The sequence below is a fragment of the Cetorhinus maximus genome, chromosome 2 (assembly GCF_964194155.1).
Source record: "Cetorhinus maximus chromosome 2, sCetMax3.hap1.1, whole genome shotgun sequence".
NCBI classification, from domain to species: domain Eukaryota; kingdom Metazoa; phylum Chordata; class Chondrichthyes; order Lamniformes; family Cetorhinidae; genus Cetorhinus; species Cetorhinus maximus.
In genome coordinates this window covers 223,206,670-223,228,147 of record NC_135880.1, presented here as the reverse complement: position 1 = coordinate 223,228,147, position 21,478 = coordinate 223,206,670, and the positions used below count along the sequence as shown (strand labels likewise).

Sequence of the window (21,478 nt, the reverse complement as noted above, 5' to 3'; positions counted from 1 at the left end):
GCGTGTGAAGCTGGTTTATATATAATCAGGTATGGTTTGCTTCAATTGCTTCAGTAATGCATGGGAAGGGGGCCCTTCCTGCAACACCCAATACATGGTAGCCCATTGAGTTGAAGGCCTTTTTTTTCATTATTCTGATTGCTTCTGCTTATCCTGGCTTGATTGTGGTATCGCTGTCTGCATAGTAGACTAAAACATTTACAGATTTACGTTGATACAGATGTATAGTTGGTGTACAGAACCCAGCGTTTTTGGGGAAGTACTGCATTGTCATGAATGTTAAAAGTTCATGTCTTCTGTTGTACGTGCAAGAACTGGTAGATTTACACTGGCAGATGTGAAAGTTTTGGCATGTTTTGTGATTAGCTGGTCAATGAGTTAATTCTTTAAGCTTGATTATCTCTTGAAATCTAAAGTGAAGGTTTCTCTCTTTGTTTCCTCAGACCTTCTGGCCCAAGCAAAGCCTTAAAACTTGGGGCAAAGGGAAAGGATGTGGAGAATTTCGTAGACAAGCTCAAGTTGGAAGGCGAACAGATTAGTTCCTCAACAAAGCGTTCGTCAGAAGTGGCTAAAGTGCTGTCGCCTCCTGTTAATGTAGAAAGGTGAGTGATGACCTCGTGCTAATATTGTAATAATGTCGTCTTTACGGTTTCTAGACTTGACTATTCCAATGTGCTTTTGACCGATCTCTCACCTTGCACCCTTGGTGAATTTGAATTCACCCAAAACTTTGCTGCCTTACCTTAAATTGCAGTAGGTCCTGTTCACCCATCATCTTGTGCTCACTGACCCCTATTGGCTCCCAGGCCAGTAAACCCTTAGTTTTAAAATTCTTATCCATGTTTTCAAATTCATCCCTGGCCTCCACTGTACCTAGATCTGTAACCTCCTCCAGCCCTAGAAACCATTTAAAATCCCCATGCTGTTCCAATTCTGGTTTCTTGGGCATCCCCGATTTCCTTCACTCCAACGTTGGAGGTCATTCCATTAGCTGACATGGCCTCCAAGCTTGGAAATCCCTCCCCAAACCCCTCTGCTTCTCTACCTCTCCCCTTCCTTTTAAGATGCCCTTAAAACCTACCTCTTAGACCTAATTTTTGGTCACCTGTCCTAATATCTCATGTGACCCAATGTCAAATTGTTGGATAATGTTCCTTTGATGTGTCTTGGGATTTTTTACTGGATTAAAGAACCCACAGGATAGCATGGTGGCCTTTCACAACCGGAAGCTTTGTTCACACTCAGTCTACAATGTAAGGCCTGCTGACTGAGATAGCCCCACATTAAATAATTTCAGGCAATGTCAATCTAGTTTCTGGTGGGTGTAGCTCTCCAGCGCAAATCTATCAATCTCCTTTAGAGAGACTACAGTTGTGGGAAATGGGCATTATCGTGCTGTTGGAATAAGAGATGCTTTTCCAAGTTTGGATTTGAAATGCACTGGGGTCAAATAGAACGGTCTTTACTCTATGACCATGGAATGGCCTACCCTCTAGATGGAAATCATGAATTTGTTGCTGCTAGACATGACCATTTCCACTTGCATTGTTTATGATGTATTGTAGGCACCAAGTGGCTGGACAGCATGTCAAACACTGTGCTTGAATACTGCGGTATAACTGGAACTGAGGCCATGATCCAAAAGATTGCATTCATCTGCATATGTCATTTACAAGCCTGATTCTCGAATCCCCAAAGCAGCCTTCCACAGCTAGCTGCCATCTAACCTTTGCGACAGTGCTGGACAGATGAAACACTATAAAGCCAGCTTGACATATTGCAAATCATTTCCAACACCTGGAAAGATATGGCCACTGACAGACGGTGATGGCAATATGTGAATGAATTTGAGATTGCGCAGTCTGGCTACTTAATGCCTGACATGCCAGACAGTTAATCTAGACACTTCATCTGTTTTCAGTGCAATATGTGCAGCCATATTAATGCACCCACAACAATTGAGACCTGTGCATTGACTCTAGAGGCTATTCTTTCACTTAGATTAGGATTGTTTGCTGCTTATTCAAAGCATTTGAATGGAAAATGTCTGTTTCCCATCACTATCTCCCCTACTAGCAGAAAATTCAAAGTTTTAAAGGTATGGATTGTAGCCACTATTGGCTGCTGCCAGTACAAGAGCTTTTCAAATGCATTGAGCCATTGCTAATCTATTGACATTTTGTTCTCTAGGATTTGTAATCAAATAGTTCAAACGGTGATAACCTGGTTACATTTTTCTTATTACTGTTTGTCTACTCTTTGCTTGGAGTATGTTCCGTAGCCACCACTTGGTTTTTGTGCCTTATCTAGTCTTCCGTGTGTGTGCTTTAATCAGTATTAACAAGCTGTTTCACTGCAGCCGGTCCTGATTCTCATTCTCCCCAAACATTCTCACATACATTCCAACCAGAGTTGCTGCATGAGGGAAGAGATTCTCTGGCTGTTCTTTTTTCTTTCATATATTTGTCACCCTGCTTTCAAGACCTGAAATCTGGGCCAATTGTCACCCTTTCTCCTGAAAGCAACTAACAGGACACAGGCCTGGGTTCAAACTTGCAACACTCCATCCACATGCAGATGGGTTTGTCTCTGTATTCTGTTAGGGAATAGAGTTTAAGTAAGCTATATTGGTATTTTTTGGTGTTAGGAATGAGTTTTAGCTTTAAAATTTAAGTTTGATTTGTATTTCTTTTTCTGTATTAAGAAAGGTCAAATTGAGTTTTAGTTTCACTTTAAAAAGGTGCCTGTATTTCTAATGAGGTTTTTCACAACTGTAAGCTAAGGTAAACAAACAAGGTTGGAAGAATTGGGCTGTTGCCTAGCAACACGGGCCCAGAGAGGCAGGTTCTTACCATAGACGGAAAAACTAAAGAAACAGTTTTAAGTTTCAGTTTGAAGCCAAGACCCAAGACACTGGACACTGGGTGAGGGAGCTGCAGATTTCCCAAAATAACCAATAGGTTCCAAGGCCAAAGGAGTGAGATGGAAACAGGGGGAAGTCCAAAGAAGACCTTATAGTCAAAGGAAGGACAGGAACCTGGAAAAGATCTATTAAGTGAAGTTAAGAGTGAGGGGCAGAGAGAAAGGGTCCAAGCTTCAGATTTAAAGAGACAAAAGCTGCAGAAAGTAGATTTAAAGCGAGAACAGCTTGCAAGAGGCGAGAAAGTCCAAAGAGACAACTGAAGGTCTGTAACTCTTTGCTATGGACATGTGAAACAGTGGTGTACTGTTGACGGCTGAGTCAGTGAGAGTGAGTGTGTTGAAGACAGCTGAAATGCATGTGGTGACCATGAGAAGAGGAACATCAGGAGAGGTCAAAACCCAGGAGGTGAACCCTTTTGGAAGGCGTCTGAGCGAAAATGTCAGTTTGGGAGAAGATTTCAAGGCAAGGCCTTGGATAGTGGAGATTGAAAACCCTTTTGTGAAAGACGGAGTGCAGTGAGACCGGTTGGCTCACAGTGTGACAAATACCTTGTGGGGAATTGAGGAGAGATCCATAGTATCTGGTTGAGGTGGCATCTGTCAGTCGGTTTCAGTGAGTGGTGTGCCTGACTACAGGGTGCCGATTGGTACATGGACAGTGTACTTATTGTGGATAAGATAGCTTTTGTAACTTGTGTTATCCTTACAAATCTGTATATATCTGTAAAGATATAGTTGTGGGTGAAGGAGTATTGTAATATAGTTCACCTTTTCTTGTTCAATAAATGTTTTATTCTTTTCTAAAAGTTCATCAGCTGACTCCTGTGACTGTTCAGTAGCTACTCTCCACTTATCTCAGCAAAAAATAACAGTTAGGATCTGTCAAGCTGGGTTCCACCCTGGGATCAGGCCTGACCAGGGGTAAAGCAGCTGGGATCCTAACAATTCCCTTAGTTTAATATTTTGAAAATTACTCTTATCTCTGTTCTGTGTCTAGGTCTGAGAGTTATGAAACTGAGCTTGCAGTTCATTTTTAAAATGGGCTTTTGTTACTTTGCCCACATATGCAAATAAGTGTTCGAGATGAATGTGCTATGAAGAGGGTTTAGTAAGTCAGAAGTTTGAGTTCAAACCTAACTTTGCATAATCCAGACTGGCACTTCAGTGCTGTGCTCCATTTTCAGAGGTGCCAACTTTCAGATGAGCCATTAAAACAGGGCTTCTAGGGTAGACATAAAGGTTCCCATAGTATTAGTCAAAGAGCAGAATGTTCTCGGAGCCCTGTGAACCAAAATCAACAAAAAAAAATTAATTAGTTATTCACCTGGTTTCCTCTTTGATATTCTGCTGTGTCCAAATTAACTCTTGTTATTTCCTATGCAACAATGGCTGTGCTTCAGAAGTAATGTGTGAATTTGGAAGAGTTTTGGGATGTAATTAGATGTTATATGAAAACAGGTTTTCTGCTTCAGTGTCACTAATTCCTACTGTCACAACGCGAGTCCTTCTCTTGTAACTTTTACAGTGTACACCTGAAGATCGAAGAGAAGATTTCATTGACATGTGGCCGGGATGGTGGCTTGCAAAACATGGAGATACACGGCATGATCATGCTCCGGGTTAGTGATGAAAAGCAGGGGAGAATTCGTCTTCAAGTGGAGAACGATGACAAAAAAGGAGTTCAGCTACAGGTAAAAACAACATAAAAGCAAAACCATATTCATGTGATAAAAGCAAAATACTGCGGGTGCTGGAAATCTGAAACTAAAACAAAAATTGCTGGAAAAACTCAGCAGGTCTGACAGTATCTGTGGAGAGAAAAGACAGTTAACATTTCGAGTCCGTATGACTTCTTCAGAACTGGCTCTGAATCATACGGACTCAAAACATTAACTGTATGACTCAGAGCCAGTTCTGAAGAAGAGTCATACGGACTTGAAATGTTAACTGTCTTTCCACAGATGCTGTCAGACCTGCTGAGTTTTTCCAGCAATTTTTGTTTTTGTACCATATTTGTGTGGATGAGTCTTGTTTGAATCATTTGTAGTTGTTGGGGTTTTGTTTTTTTTTAAATCCCTGTGTTTCCCTCTGCCAGCCTACTCCCCCACCAATCCCTCCCCTTCTCTCCCTGGCTGTCTTTTCTGAAAATGTTAACTCCCTGCTAAGGTGAGGTTCTACAGGCATCAGTCAGTTCCAATGCCTTGCTCACATAGGTGCCCAACAAATGTGTGCCTTGAAGTGAGTTCTGGTGATCTATTGAACACGCTCAGTTTGGGTTCTGCCAGGATCACTCAGCTCCTGACCTCTTTACAGCCTTGGTTCAAACATGGACAAAAGAGCTGAACTCCAGAAGTGAGGTGAGAGCAACTGCCCTTGACATCAAGGCAACATTTGACGGAATGTGGTATCAAGGAGCCCTAGCAAAACTGGAGTCAATTGGAATCGGGGGAAAACTCGCTGGTTGGAGTCATACCTAGCACAAAGTTGATTGTGGTTTTTGGAGATTGGTCATCTCAGTTCCAGGACGTCACTGCAGGAGTTCCTCAGCGTAGTGTCCTAGGCCCAACCATCTTCAGCTGCTTCATCAATGACCTTCCTTCCATCATGAGGTCAGAAGTGGGAATGTTCACTGTGCAATGTTCATCATTTGCGACGCCTCAGATATTGAAGCAGTCGATGTCCAAATGCAGCAAGACCTAGGCAATATTCAGGCTTGGGCTGACAAGTGGCAAGTAACAGTCACATCACACAAGTGCCAGGCAATGACCATCTCCAACAAGAGAGAATCTAACCATTGGCCCTTGACATTCAATGGCATTAGCATTGCTGAATCCCCCCACTATCAATATCCAGGGAGTGCCATTGACCAGAAACTGAACTGGACTAGCCAAAAAAATACTGTGGCTACAAGAGCAGGCCAGAGGCTAGGAATCGTACATCAAGTAACTCACCACCTGACTCCCCAAGGTTTGTCTACCCATCTGCAAGGCTCAAGTCAGGAGTGTGATGGAATACTGTCCACTTGACTGGATGAGTGAAGCTCCAACAACGCTCAAGAAGCTCGACATAATCCAGGACAAAGCAACTCGCTTGATTGGCAGCCCATCCACAAACATTCGCTCCCTCTACCACACCGTGGTAGCAGTGTACACCATATACAAGATGCACTGCAGGAACTCACCAAGTTTCCTTAGACAGCACCTTCTAAACCCACGACCATTACCATCTAGAAGGACAAGGGCAGCAGACACATGGGAACTCTGCCACCTGGAAGTTCCTGTCCAAGTCACTCACCATCCTGACTTGGAAATATATCGCCGTTCCTTCACTGTCACTGGGTCAAAGATTATGATTTACTTTAGGGATATAATGGATTTTTGTTCCCCTGATGATGTCCATGCAGTCCCTGGTTACAATAACAAGTAGCAATTTTTTCTGATGCCTGAAAGAGATGACCACGATTAAGTTGACGTATTATCCTCTGCATTGTATATCATCACACTCCATAACGAGAAATAACAATGGGACCTTTTTATATAGACATGTAAGAATTTTACTGGGGATAGCGAAGCTAAACTGGAAGTTTGGTGAGATGCATTGTGCGCATCCACAAAGTTATGGCTTGTGAAGCATATGTTTACGAGTGAAAACAGGAAATATTTCTTTACGTGAGGGTGGTGAGAAGTTGAGATATATTACCAAGTAGTGTTATTGAGGGCAAGATAGTAGGTTTATTTAATACACAGATGGGTGCTGTAATGGTTAGGAAATCGTTGCAATTAGAAGGATCTTTGCCCAGAAGGATTTTCTGATCAAACCAAGTCTGTGTTTTTGTTTTTCTGAAATTTCAGCAAATAGGATTGGCTCAGTGATTAAAACCATGACTATGATTAGGTGATTAGATCTATAACTTTCTTGGTCTGTGTAGTTTAATACCATCCCTTGAGACAAAGGAGATGCCTTGCTAGGCCATTTCAAGGGGTAGTTACTGTGTGTGTGGAATCATATGGAGCAGACTTCCCTAAAGGGCACCGGTGAATTAGATGGGTTCTTACGACAGTAAAAGTAGTTTCATGGTCACCATTGCTGATATTAGCTTTTTATTCCAGATTTATTAATTAATTGAATTTAAATTGCTCAGCTGTTAGGATGGGATTTCAGCTCTTCTCTCTAGATTAGTCTGAGCTTGGATCACTAGTCCAGTAAAATAACCATAGTTATGTCCTCTATGCTATCGTGCCTAAGAGCTGGTCTGACCCTTGGTCCAGGATCATAGGAGTAGGCCATTTGGCCCTTCAAGACTGCTCCACCATTCAATAAGATCATGGCTGATCTGGTTGTGGTCTCAACTTTCACCCTCCTGTCTGCCCCCTGTAACCCTTGACTCCTTTGCATAGCAAAAATCTGTCTTAACTCAGTCTTGAAAAATTCTGTTACCCAGCTTCCACTGCTTTCTGGGGAGGAGAATTCCCGACGCCAACGACCCTTTGGGAGAAAAAAAATTTCCTCATTAAAAATGAGAGGTCTTATTTTTAAATTATAAGACGTAGGAGCAGAAGTAGCCAATTTGGCCCATCGTGTCTGCTATGCCATTCAATGTGATCATGGCTGACCTGACAATCCTCAACTCCACTTTCCTGCCTTTTCCCCATAACCATTGATTCCCTTACTGATTAAAAATCTGTCTATCTCAGCCTTGAATATACTTAATGATCCAGCTTCTAGAGCCCTCTGCAATAAAGAATTTCACAGATTAACTACCCTCTGAGAGAAGAAATTCCTCCTCATCTCTATTTTAAATGGGCGACCCCTTACTCTGAGATTATGCTCTCTGGTCCTAGACTCTCCCACAAGGGGAAACAACCTCTCAGCATCTGCCCTACACCTAAGAATCTTGTGTTTCAATAAGGTCACCTCTCATTCTTCTAAACTCCAATGAGTACAGTCCAACCTACTCAACCTCTCCTCATATGAAAATCTCTCCGTATCCGGAATCAACCTAGTTAACCTTCTCTGGACTGCCTCCAATGCCAGTATATCTTTCCTTAGAGAAGGGGACCAAAACTTCACAGTATTCTAGGCGCGGTCTAACTAGTGCCTTGTATAGTTTTAGCAAGATTCCCTATTTTTATATTCCCTTCCCTTTGAAATAAAGGCCAACATTCCATTTGCCTTCCCTATTACCTGTTGAACTTATATGTTAGCTTTTTGGGATTCATGCACAAGGACTCCCAAATCCCTCTGTGCTGCAGCCTTCTGCAGTCTTTTTCCATTTAAATAATATTCAGATCCTCTATTCTTCCTGCCAAAGTGCATAACCTCACATTTTCCTACATTATATTCCATCTGCCACTTTTTTGCCCACTCAACCTGTCTGTATCCCTCTGTAGACTCCTTGTGTCATCCTCACCACTTGCTTTCCCACCAATTTTTGTATCATCCACAAATTTGACAATACTACATTCGCTTCTCTCATCTAAGTCATTAATATATATTGTAAATAATTGTGGCCCCAGCACTGATGCCTGTGGCACTCCACTAGTTACAAGTTGCCATCCTAAAGATGTCCCCCTTATTCCAACTCTGCCTTCTATTAGTTAGCTAATCCTCTATTCATGCTAATGTACTGTCCCCAACACCATGGGCTCTTATCTTATTAAGTAGCCTTATGTGCGGTGCCTTATCGAACACCTATTGGAAATCCAAATATATTACATCTACAAGTTCCCCTTTATCCCGCTTGTTACCTCAAAGAATTCTAATAAATTTGTCAGGCATGATTTCCCCTTCGTGAAGCCATGCTGACTCTGCTTGATTAGATTATGTAATTCTAAATCTGCTAACACATGCTTTATAATAGACTGTAACATTTTCCCAATGACAGATGTTAAGCTAACTGGCCCATAGTTACCTGTTTTTTTGTCTCCCTCCCTTTTTGAATAAGGGAGTTAGCAGTTTTCCAACCTTCTGGGACTTTTCCAGAATCTAAGGATTCTTGGAAGATTACTACCAATGCATCCGCTATCTCTGTAGCTACTTCCTTTAATATCCTAGGATGCAACCCATCAGGTCCAGGGGACTTATCGGCCTTTAGGCTCATTAGTTTCCCTAGTATTTTTTCTCTAGTGATAGTTATTGTATTTATTTCCTCCCCCTCTTTTGCCCCTTGATTATTTAGTATTGGAATGGTATTAGTGTCTTCTACTGTGAAGACTGAAGCAAAGTATTTATTCAACTCCTCTGCCATTTCCTGGTTCACCGTTATTATTTCCCCAGTCACATTCTGTAAGGGGCCTATGTTTACTTTGGTCTTTATTCATTTTTATATATTTAAAGAAGCTCTTATTGTCTGTTTTTATATTACTTGCTCATTTACCCTCAAAGGTTTATTTTCTCCCTCTTTATTTTTTTTTTGGTCATCTTTAGTTGATTTTTAAAACTTTCCCAATCCTCTGGTTTACCACCAATCTTTGCCACATTGTATGCCTTTTCTTTTAATTTAATACTATCCTTAACTTCCTTGGTTAACCATGGTTGCTTTATCCCCTTCCTTGAATCCTTCTTCCTCACTGGGATATATCTTTGTTGAGAGTCATGAAGCATTTTCTTAAACGTCTGCCATTGTTCATCAACCGTTTTTTCTGCTAAAACCCTATCCCAATCCACTCCAGTCTCCTGTGCCCTCGTTCCTTTGTAATTACTCTTATTTAAGTTTAGTATAGTTGTTTCCGATCCAAGTTTCTCACTCTCAAATTGAATGTTAAATTCTGCCATATTATGGTGACTGTTTCCTATGGTATCTTTTACTCTCAGACCATTTATTAAACCTGCCTCGTTACACATGATCAGATCCAAGATAGCCTGGTCCCTGGTTGGATCCGCAACATATTGTTCTAGGAAACTGTCCTAAATACAGTCTACGAGCTCTTGCTCGTGGCTACCTCTGCCAGTTTGATTTTCCTAATCTACGTGAAGATTAAAGTCTCCCCCATAAGAGTAAGCATCCACCCTATCAAGTCCCCTCAGGATCTTGCATGTTTCAATACGATCACCTCTTGTTCTTCTAAACTCCAGTGGTTATAGGCCTAACCTTTCTTCTTAAGACAACCCATTAATCCCAGGAATGAGTCCAGTGAACCTTCTCTGAACTGGTTATAAAGTAAGTATATCGTTTTTTTTTTAAATAAGGAGACCAAACTGCACACATTACTCCAGATGTTGTCTCACCAAAGCCTTGTACAGCTGCAGTAAAACTGCCCCACTTTTTTATATTCCATTCCTCTTGCAATAAACGCCAACATTCCATTTGCCTTCCTAATCACTTGCTGTACCTCCATACCAACTTTGTGATTCATGTACCAGGGCACCCAGATCCCTCTGTACCTCCAAGCTCTGCAGCCTTCCTCCATTTAAATTATATGCTGCTTTTCTATTCTTCCTGCCAGAGTGAACAAGTTCACATTTACCCACGTTATGCTCCATCTGCCAAAGTTTTGCCCACTCACTTAACCAGTCTATATCCTTACACAGACTCTCCACCTCCTCTTGACAACTTACTTTTCTACCTATCTTGGTGTCATTGGCAAATTTAGCTACCATACATTTGGTCCCTTCATCCAGGTCATTGGTATCAATTATAAATAGCTGAGGACCCAGCACTGATCCCTGTGACACTCCACTGGTTACAGCTTGCCAATCTGAAAAAGACCCATTTATCCATACTCTCTGCCTCCTGTTAGCCAACCAATCCTTTTTATCCATACTAATATGGATATTACCCTTTACACCATGTGATCTTATCTTGTATAGTAACCTGGTCTGATTGTACTTCAGAATTTTTTAAAATTTGAAGTGGCCGAAATTTGTATTGGTGCTAAATCTGAGCAGAAACTGGGAAAATAAGCTCATCTCAAGCTGCAGAACCTCAGAACTGGAAATGAGATGACAATGCCATTTAGTTTCAGGCTAAACCCTCATTTGATGTGTTTTTGTCTCCAGACTCACCCGAACGTGGATAAGAAACTTTTCACTACAGACTCTTTGATTGGCCTAAAGAACCCAGAGAAATCCTTCCCACTGAATAATGATGTTGGGGTCCTGAAGTGGAGGTTGCAAACCAATGATGACGCCTCGATTCCCCTCACCAGTAAGTTTTTAAACCTGTACTGGTGATTAACACTTGGATACCTTCCATCCTGGTGAGAGCAAATGTACTAAGCATTTTCCAGAAATTATGGTCCCATTAAAAAGGCTGTTGTATGCATTGTGTTGTGCTATGTTGCCTCTTGCGCATCTCCAATTTTCATTGCTCCAACGTTGGTGACCATGCCCTCACCTGCCTCGGCTCTGAGTTTTGGAACTCCCTTACCAATCCTCTACCTTTCCTCTTAAGATGCCTCTTAAAACTTACCTCTTTCACCAAGCTTTTGGTAACCTGTCTTATATCTTTTAATGTTACTTGGTGTCAAATTTATTTTGCCAGTGCTCCCACTGAGCACCTAGGGGTGTTGTATCATGCGGTAAACTGAGCAACACTATTCCGGGAGGTAAAATTAGAGACTGTCACCCTTAGCTTCCTAGTGACTGTGATTTATTTCTTAGAAGTACTAACTGGCGACCACACTGCTTCTGGGGCTTTTAGTGGTACTCTAATAATAAACTGAACGGGAAGTGGTAAGCGTAGAAACTTGTGACATTGTCTGTAAATGTGCTAGTTTTTTTCTTGCACCTAAAAGTTTTTACTTGGGGGGATGGGGCGGCTGGCACAAGCACAATGAGCCGAGTGACCACCTCCTATGCTGTAAGATTCTGAGGGCTGAATGGCTTGCTTCCTGTTTCTTTGTTCCGAAGAAAATTACAATTCAAAGTTAAGCGATAGCTGTTGTCTTGAGAGTGATTTTATTGCCTTCTCTTTCTAATTTAGTTAATTGCTGGCCTTCAGAGAGTGCCACTGGTTGCGATGTAAATATTGAGTATGAGCTACAGGAGAGCAATCTGGAACTAAACGATGTGATCATCTCCATTCCTGTTCCGTAAGTTTTTGTAGCTGGAAATGTTTATTTTTCTCCAGTTCCTTCTGTTTGTTACCCCTTTGTTCCTCCTAATGCTGATGCCACAAGAAGCAGCACTCCTTAAATTTTGACAGTCACGTGGACTATGGTAGTATTTTCTGGCCTTATGCACTTGCGTATCCCACTTTGTGAAAACAGAAAATGCTGGCAGTACTTAGATTAGGCAGCAACTGTGTGGAGAGACAGAAACAGAATTAACGTTTCGGGTGGATGACTTTTCATCGTCGATTTCCAGTATTTTGGATTTTTATTTCAGACTTCCAGTATCTAAGTATTTTACTTCGGTACTTTCATATTTACATGGTTTTCTCTTTTTGAACTTTATCTTGAAGTTAATGCTACAGCTATAAAGCTGTGCTTGACATCCAAGAAATTGCATCATGAATGGAATTTATTTTAGTAACACAACATGTGAGCTGTAAACTTTCATTTTAAAAAAGTTTCCAAGCAAGCAATCTAGAATTGCTTGAAGCAGCAATAATACTGTGAATGGATGTTTGCCAGGTCCTACTATACTGACAGTCCTCTTATGTTCTACCTAGGGCTGGTGTTGGCGCCCCATTAATTGGTGAACTCGATGGCGAGTATCGCCACGACAGCAGGAAAAACATTCTCGAGTGGTGCCTACCAGTCATCGATGCCAAAAATAAAACTGGCAGCCTGGAGTTCAGTATAGCTGGACAGCCCAATGATTTCTTCCCGGTCAACGTGTCCTTTGTGTCCAAAAGGAACTACTGCAATATACAGGTACAAACTCCCATCAATAAAACATAGCCAGTCTGGTCAGGTTTCTTCAAGTGTATTTAATTTGTTCTATTTGACCCCGAGATGAGCTTCTGGGTACACGCAGCACCATTGCCAAGATTGCCTACCTCCACCTCTGTAACATTGTTCGTCTCTTCCCCTCCCTCAACTTATCTGCTGAAACCCTCGCTAGTGCCTTTGTTACCCCTAGATTTCCAACTCTCTCCTGATTGGTCTTCCAACTTGCACCCGCCATAAACTTGAGCTGATACAAAGCTTTGTTGCCCATATCTTAACTCGCACTGAGTCCCATTCGCATGTCACCCCTGTGCTCGTTGACCTGCATTAGCTCCCAATCTGGCAATATTCAGGTTTTTAAAATTTCCACCCTAATTTTCAAATCTCTGTAGCCTTCCCCCTATCATCTCTCTGACATCCTCTTGTCCTTCTGCCTTCCAGTTCTGGCCTCTTGCGCAGTTCCTACTGTAATTGCTCCTCCATTGGCAGCCATGCTCAAGTCCCTTATCTCTGGAATTCCTTCCATAAACCTCCCTGTTTGTCTCCCTCTCTTGCCTCCTTCACAACCCTTCTTAAAAACCAACTCCTAGGCCAAGCTTTTGGTCACCCGTTCTAATATCTTTATGGCTCGGTGTCAAATTTTGTTTGATAGCGCGCTTTATGAAGTGCCTTGAGATGTTTTACTATATAAATGCAAGCTGGTTGCATTATAAGACTTCCATGCGTTGAGTTTATACTGAAGGAGCATTTATTGTTTGAGATGAGACTGGCTGATGCAGCCTGATGTTTAGTGATGAAGCTGTTGACTTTGTCAAAAGATATTTTGTGTAAATCCAGGGCAGTCTCTCCAATCCTGAACATGCAAATTTTCATGAAGTATACATTTACAAAAGAAAAAGCGCAAGGAAGTGTTAAAATGGACACACATTACTTCGTTAATGACCTTCCAACATGAAACTTAAAACCAAATATTTAAAGTAACTGCCAGTGAGTTTAAGATAGCAATGCCTGATTCTGGAATTCCACACATATATGGGGTTAAAATCAGCTAATAATCTCACTCTGAATCACTATTCAGTGGACTGACTCTCTTCTTGTGTAGACAGGTTCTGGTTCAGCTGTGATCCCCTTTGTTACCTGCACATAGCAGTCTAGTCTCTGCTGAGACTTGCAAACTGAGGGCCAGCCACAAGTCAAATAACTAGTGGGTAGCTAGTACCCACAAGCCTGCCCTCTACTTTTCTGGATGGATGTTGAAGTAAAGTAAAAACATTATATTTTCCCCCTTCATCCCCAGGTGACCGGAATTAGTCATGTTGACAGCAACAGCCCCGTGAGGTTCTCTATGGAAACCATGTTACTGGTTGAAAAATACGAAATACTGTAAAAATAAATAAATAAATCAATCAATGCACAACAGATATCCAGAAATCACGAGAACAGATGTCGCCAAGCTGCACACAAGATCGAAGACCCTAAACTTCAAAAATAAAATTGCACAGTGTTTGTGTATGTGAAGATTCAGAACGCCTAGACAAAAATGTGGTTTATTATCTGTCATTCGAACCTGCCGACTATTCTCAGATCTGAAAGAGGAGTTTGATATTAATATTGTAATTAACCAGCAAGTAAACACTTGTCTTTGTTTTGAAAAAGTCGGGGAGAGGAATGGGTGGGTGGGAGGGGGATGACGTTTGGTAGCACCTACAGTGTCATGTATTTCAGCTACAGCACCTGTTATTCCCTATCATATTGCCTCCTTGGCTGTAATTATCGTTTTAGCCCTTTTGTTCAGTTAGTTTCCAACGTAAAGTGACAATTTTTTTTCTTTTTATCTTTGATTTGGATGAAAGATGATTGAAGCAGAAATTTTGTAACCCTGTAAAGTGTATAAGAGGGAATATGACAACATTCCAGTGTAAAAAGATTTAACAAAAGTGTAATCTTTAAAAATGATTAAAAGTATATTATAAAACCAAAAAGACAACATTGCTTTGCTTTCCCTTCTATCGGTAAAGATGGATGTCGGGATGGTCTCAGTCCCACCTGTGGAATTATGTTACCTTTGTGGATAAGTGAGGGTAGGTATGGCAGCCATACGGGTGTACAATGCCTCGATGGGATAGAGGGGAAACTGGATGTTGGAGTGTGGCCATCTGGTCTGTTAAAAATCCATGGGTCACATTTTCTGATAAATCATATTTCGAAGCAGAAATGTACTGTATTTAAAAGGAACTGGTGCGTCACCTTTTTAATATAAGCATTCAGCATTTCCTACTGAGTAATTTCTCTCACGCCCTCGGAAACTTTCTACTAATTTTCTGCCTCCCACGTTTGGTTTTTCCCTCTGGTCTTTCATACTAGTATTTGATCTCTGCAAACAAAGGAAAGAGCTATCATAACAAAAACAAAAATACCTGGAAAAACTCAGCAGGTCTGACAGCATCTGCGGAGAGGAACACAGTTAACGTTTCGAGTCCGAATGACTCTTCATCAGAACTAAGGAAAAATAGAAAAGAGGTGAAATATAAGCTGGTTTAAGTGGGGGGTGGGACAGGTAGAGCTGGATAGAGGGCCAGTGATAGGTGGAGATTGCCAAAAGATGTCATAGACAAAAGAACGAAGAGGTGTTGACGGTGGTGATATTAGCTAAGAAATGTGCTAATGATGACATTAAGGGTAGAAAGCAGGACGAGCAAGGGACAGATAGCCCTAGTGGGGTGGGGTGGCGGGAAGGGATCGAAATAGGCTAAAAGGTAGAGATAAAACAATGGATGGAAATACATTTAAAAATAATGGAAATAGGTGGGAAAAGAAAAATATATATAAATTATTGGAAAAGGGGGGATAGGATAGGGGGTGGGGATGGAGGAGAGAGTTCATGATATAAAGTTGTTGAACTCAATACTTAGTCCGGAAGGCTGTAAAGTGCCTAGTCGGAAGATGAGGTGATGTTCCCCTAGTTTGCGATGAGCTTCACTGGAACATTGCAGCAAGCCAAGGACGGACATGTGGGCATGAGAGCAGGGTGGAGTGTTGAAATGGCAAGCGACAGGGAGGTCTGGGTCATGCTTGTGGACAGACCGAAGGTGTTCCGCAAAGCGCTCACCCAGTCTGCGTTTGGTCTCTCCAATGTAGAGGAAACTGCGTTGGGAGCAGCGAATGCAGTAGACTAAATTGAGGGAAGTGCAAGTGAAATACTGCTTCACTTGAAAGGACTGTTTGGGCCCTTGGACGGTGAGGAGGGGTAAGTAAAGGGGCAGGTGTTGCACCTTCTGCGGTTGCATGGGAAGGTGCTGTGGGAGGGGGTTGAGGTGTAGGGGGTGATGGAGGAGTGGACCAGGGTGTCCCGGAAGGAACAATCCCTGCGGAATGCTGCCGGAGGGGATGAAGGGAAGATGTGTTTGGCGGTGGCATCATGCTGGAGTTGGCGGAAATGGTGGAGGATGATCCTTTGAATGCAGAGGCTGGTGGGGTGATAAGTGAGGACAAGGGGGACCCTATCATGTTTCTGGGAGGGACAGGAAGGCGTGAGGGCGGATGCGCGAGAGATGGGCCAGACACGGTTGAGGGCCCTGTCAACGACCGTGGGTGGAAAACCTCGGTTAAGGAAGACTTGTCAGAGGAACTGTTTTTGAAAGTGGCATCATCAGAACAGATGCGACGGAGGCGCAGAAACTGAGAGAATGGGATGGAGTCCTGACAGGAAGCGGGGTGTGAGGAGCTGTAGTCGAGGTAGCTGTGGGAGTCGGTAGGCTTGTAATGAATATTGGTGGACAGTCTATCACCAGAAATTGAGACAGAGAGGTCAAGGAAGGGAAGGAAAGTAAAGGAGGTGAACCATGTGAAAATGATGGAGGGGTAGAGATTGGAAGCAAAATTAATAAATTTTTCCAGGTCCAGACGAGAGCATGAAGCACCACTGAAGCAATCATCGATGTACCGGAGAAAGAGTTGTGGGAGGGGGCCGGAGTAGGACTGGAACAAGGAATGTTCCACATACCCCATAAAGAGACAGGCGTAAACTGGGGCCCATGTGGGTACCCACAGCCACACCTTTTATTTGGAGGAAGTGAGAGGAGTTTAAGGAGAAATTGTTCAGTGAGAGAACAAGTTCAGCCAGACGGAGGAGAGTAGTGGTGGATGGGGATTGTTCGGGCCTCTGTTCGAGGAAGAAGCGGAGAGCCATCAGACCATCCTGGTGGGGGATGGAGGTGTAGAGGAATTGCACATCCATGGTGAAGAGGAGGTGGTTGGCGCCAGGGAACTAGAAATTGTTGATATGATGTAGAGTGTCAGAGGAATCGCAGATGGAGGTGGGAAGAGACTGGACAAGGAGAGAGAATGAAGTCAAGATAGCAAGAAATGAGTTCCATGGGGCAGGAACAGGCTGACATGATCGGTCTGCCGGGACAGTCCTGTTTGTGGATTTTGGGTAGGAGGTAGGAGCGGGCCGTCTGAGGCTGGGAGACTATGAGGTTGGAAGCTGTAGAAGGAAGATCTCCAGAGGAGGTGGTCAGTGACAGTCCGAGAAACAATGGCTTGATGTTCAGTGGTGGGGTCATGGTCCAGGGGGAGGTAGGAGGAAGTGTCTGTGAGTTGATGCTCAGCCTCTGCGAGGTAGAGGTCAGTGCGTCAGACAACAACAGCACCACTCTTGTCAGCGGGTTTGATCACAATGTTAGGGTTGGACCTGAGAGAACGGAGTGCAGCAAGTTCAGAGAGAGACAGGTTAGAGTGGGTGAGAGGAGCAGAGAAATTGAGACGACTGATGTCACACCGACAGTTCTCAATGAAAAGATCAAGAGCAGGTAAGAATCCAGAGGGAGGGGTCCACTGGACTTAAATTGCAAAGTACCTGTACTGTTTTAATGTGTCATAGGCCGCAAATTAGGGCTGTTTCTTCACTTGCAGCTCTTTTGTGGTTCTGCAGGCTGCCTTAACTCTATAGAAGCTATAGAAGTGAGCTGAAGGGAAAAACAATGCATTAAAGCTATTCTTGAGTCTGTGATTTCTTTGGGGAAAATTCCGTTATCAGAACAAGGAGTAGTTAATAGTTCTGATGAAATGCCACCAACTTGAAGCATTAATAGTGTTTCACTCTCCACAGATGCTACCTGACCGGTGCCTCCAGCATTTTTTGGTTTTGTTTTGTCATCAAACCTGACATAGTGACCAGGCTACAGATAATCTGTAACCCCTTATGGTTTGTGAGCTGTCGTAAGTTTGATGTCTTCCTAAGCTGTCCAGTAGGCTGTCAATTACACACGTGTCTGTAAATGCTGAGAGTTAACAGGCGAGAAGCAGAAGCTGCTCACTAGGCTCGGAGGTCAAAGGTAGGAATTGAGTTTGCCGTAGGAGGCAGTGATCAATGTTCTCAATAAAGAGACCTTTACCTAGAACCAAGTCAGGGATGCAGGATCAATCTGAGGTCCATTAGACTTCCTATTAACAGCCAGATTGCTGTAGTTTCCAATCTCTGCTATTCCACACTCTCTCGGGGCGGGGGGCCTGATTTGTTTCTATACGTATCACCTCTTGCCTTGCACAATCAGCCCTTTTGTCATTTAATTTCTCCTCATCCACACTTCCATTGGGAACTGCTGGAAGTTTGGATGGTGGATGGGATTGGGTTCAGCTTTAATTTTCTCCTCAGTTTTCATCAGATGGGTCATTGCAACTTGAGGATTGTGTGGGTTACGTATATGTGGGTGGGAAAAAACGGCATAAGAACCCAGTCACACCAAAATAGCATTGTCGTTGAAACTTGAAGTACACACCATCCAAGTCACCTTCACTTCTGTCCTAGCACCACTTGTTTAACACACATTATGCCCCATTGTTTAAGTTACTTGATAAGCCTAAACATCAAGCAGCCTCTGTGTCATTTCCAGAGTGTCAGTGCTTGATTAAAGCTTCACCTTTGTTTAGTGCATCAAAGAAAACAGGTGATGTCCTAACCCTGAACTTTGGTTAGAAGCCAGCACATAATAGTATTGTAGAATGCTTTAAAGTGGATGCTGTTCTGTATATCATTGCTGTCCCTCCTTTCCTGCTTTATACCATGTTGTTTTGGTTAACACACTTCAGATGAACTTGGTCCAAATGTTCACTGTTAACAAAAGGCCGCACAAAAAAAGCTGGATAGAAAAGTTTTTATTTCCAAAGTGTTGTATGTCCCAATACTGCCGCATTTGGCATCAATGCATTAGCAAGGGAAAGTAATAGTGTCAGGTCTCCATCTCACCAAAAGTAATAGTCATTTGGTAGTACAGAACTTGAGTATTGCTGAAAAAGACATTTCGTCTTGCGCTCATCAGGACACTTTGAGGAATGCCAATATAAGGGGAAAACAACAATTTATACTGCATGAGAAGAGAGTTCTGATTGCTTGGGGCATTGCCATGGAGAATGTACCAGTGATGGTGACAGACAACTGCCAAGTATTGTTTGAAATTTAAACCAGGCAGCTTGACCCTGATTGGTCAAGGTATTGCCCTGAGGAAAGAGTCAATGAAAGGCTGTCACTTATGTTGTTTAGCTGAAACAGGTGCAATGTGTGTACATTGTCTGTCTGCAAAGAACAGGGCCCCGTGTATTAATATATGTAGCTTCCAGTACACCACAATGAGCCCAACTGACGATCTTAAATTGGCTGTCAGTGTAATTATTAGCACACTGCCGATTTAAACAGGACACCATGTATGCCCAAATAGATGGAGTTGCCATGGGATCCCCTCTAGGTGCAGCTTTCGCAAACATCTTATATGGGCTCCTTGAGAAATGTCTCTTTGGAATGACATGTAACCTCCTACCCCTTGCATAGTTCTGATATGTGGATGATACGTTTGCTATATTTAAATCCACAGCTGTATGTAATAATTTCCTTACAAGTCTTAATGGGCTCCATCCTGTGCTCAAATTCACCTTTGATATGGAGCAGTCAAATGAATACCCCTCCCTTGACGCACTAGTCAAGAAATCTGCCAGGGGGTTCACCACCATTTACTAGTAACTATTCACGTTGGGATTCTTACAGTTCCACACGCTATAAGATTGGTCTTATCGGCAACCTTGTAAATAGGGCCCGAGCCATTTGCTCACCATGCAAGCTTGATGCTGAAATAAGTGCATCAAAGGCACCCTGCGGGATAATGGCTACCCTGATCAGGTCATTTTGCGCTGTATATCCTGCAAACTCATGAACGGGCCGAAGGCTGTCACTTTTGGCCCTGTCTGCCTCTGATTACCCTGGACGGCCAAGGTATGCGTGTACTGGAAGCTACATATGTTAATACACAGGGCCGTGTTCTTTGCAGACAGAAAGAACATGTACACACTGTATTTGTTTCAGCTAAACAAAATAAGTGACAGCCATTCGCTGACTCATTCCTGAGGGCAATATCTTGACCAATCAGGGTCAAGCTGCCTGGTTTTTCGAACAAAGCTGGGCAGTTAACTGTCACTCACCATCACTAGCGCATTCACCATGGCAATGCCTCTACCAGAGCCCACTTGCCACTCACACAATATAAATTGTGGTTTTCCCCTTACAATGGTATTCTTGCGAAAGGTTCCGATGAGTACAAGATGAACAGCTTCAACATCTCTCTTTTCTTCAGCAATACAAAAGTAATACTGTCAGCTCTGCATCTCACCCCAAACTGTACTAAAGCTAAGTGAGATGAAACCACCTCGAAAAACTAACTTCTGTAATCTCTCCCCATTTAAATAAGCTGGCTGTAGACTAACTCCATTCTAAAATCTAGATTTTTGAACGGCAAGTTTTAATGTTACAAGAAAGCACACATTGCTGAGGAGGCTTTCCTGCCATTAAAACCTACTGACAGGAGAGAGCAGCTTGGTTCAGTGGGCTTGGCTGACAGTCATGCTCTGGCTCAACTCTCAAAAGTGGCAAGTGTCAGTTGACAACACAAAACAGCTGATGGAAGATATTTGTCAGGTTTTTTTAGCTCCAGTCTAACTGTAGCCTCAGATGTCAATCTGAATTCAATTTGGCTTAGTTAGCAACAACGTTAAATAGATTAAATAGACATTATCACACTAGTTTGTGGCAGCTTGCTTTGTGTCAATTGCTGTGTTTCCTAAGCCTACATCATTAACTCCTACCACTGTCGAAACAGGAAAAGGAAATCAGAACATACAAATTAGGAGCAGGAATAGGCCATTCTTGAGCCTGCTGCATCATTCATGGCCGTTCTGATTGTGGCCTTAATGCCATTTCCCTGCTTGTCCACTATACCTGTTGACTCCCTTGTTAGTCAAGAATCTATCTATCTCTGCCTTAAAAATATTAATTAACCCTGCCTCTATCCCCCTCTGGAAGAGAGGTGGTGGTGAGCTGCCTTCTTGAACTGCTGCAGTCCATGTGGTTTAAGTGCACCAACAGTACTGATAGGGAGGGAGTTACAGGATTTTGACCCAGTGACAGTGAAGGAACGGTGATATATTTCCCAGTCAGGGTGGTGTGTGGTTTGGAGGGAAACTTCCAGGTGGTGGTGTTCCCATGCACATGCTGCCCTGTGGGTTTGGAAGATGTTATTCAAGGAGCCTTGGTGAGTACCTGCAGTACATCTTGTAGATGGTACACACTGCTGCCACTGTGCGTCAATGGTCGAGGGAGTGAATGTTTATGGATGGGGTGCCAATCAAAAGCCGGCTTCTGCGTCATGGATGGTGTCAAACGTCTCGAGTGTTGTTGG

The 21,478-nt window shown here is 42.8% G+C and overlaps 1 protein-coding gene across 1 annotated transcript in view; it reads left to right on the top strand.

Moving 5' to 3' along the window:
- LOC144671127 (coatomer subunit delta) overlaps positions 1–14,195 on the top strand; it is a 35,568-nt gene extending 21,373 nt beyond the window's left edge. Inside the window, exons 5-10 of the mRNA XM_078533059.1 lie at positions 444–602; positions 4,448–4,613; positions 10,921–11,068; positions 11,846–11,954; positions 12,536–12,740; positions 14,053–14,195. Coding sequence (XP_078389185.1) covers positions 444–602; positions 4,448–4,613; positions 10,921–11,068; positions 11,846–11,954; positions 12,536–12,740; positions 14,053–14,142 — 877 coding nt within the window. The 3' untranslated portion in view covers positions 14,143–14,195. The remainder of the gene's footprint in view (positions 1–443; positions 603–4,447; positions 4,614–10,920; positions 11,069–11,845; positions 11,955–12,535; positions 12,741–14,052) is intronic.
- Positions 14,196–21,478: the final 7,283 nt, after the last annotated feature.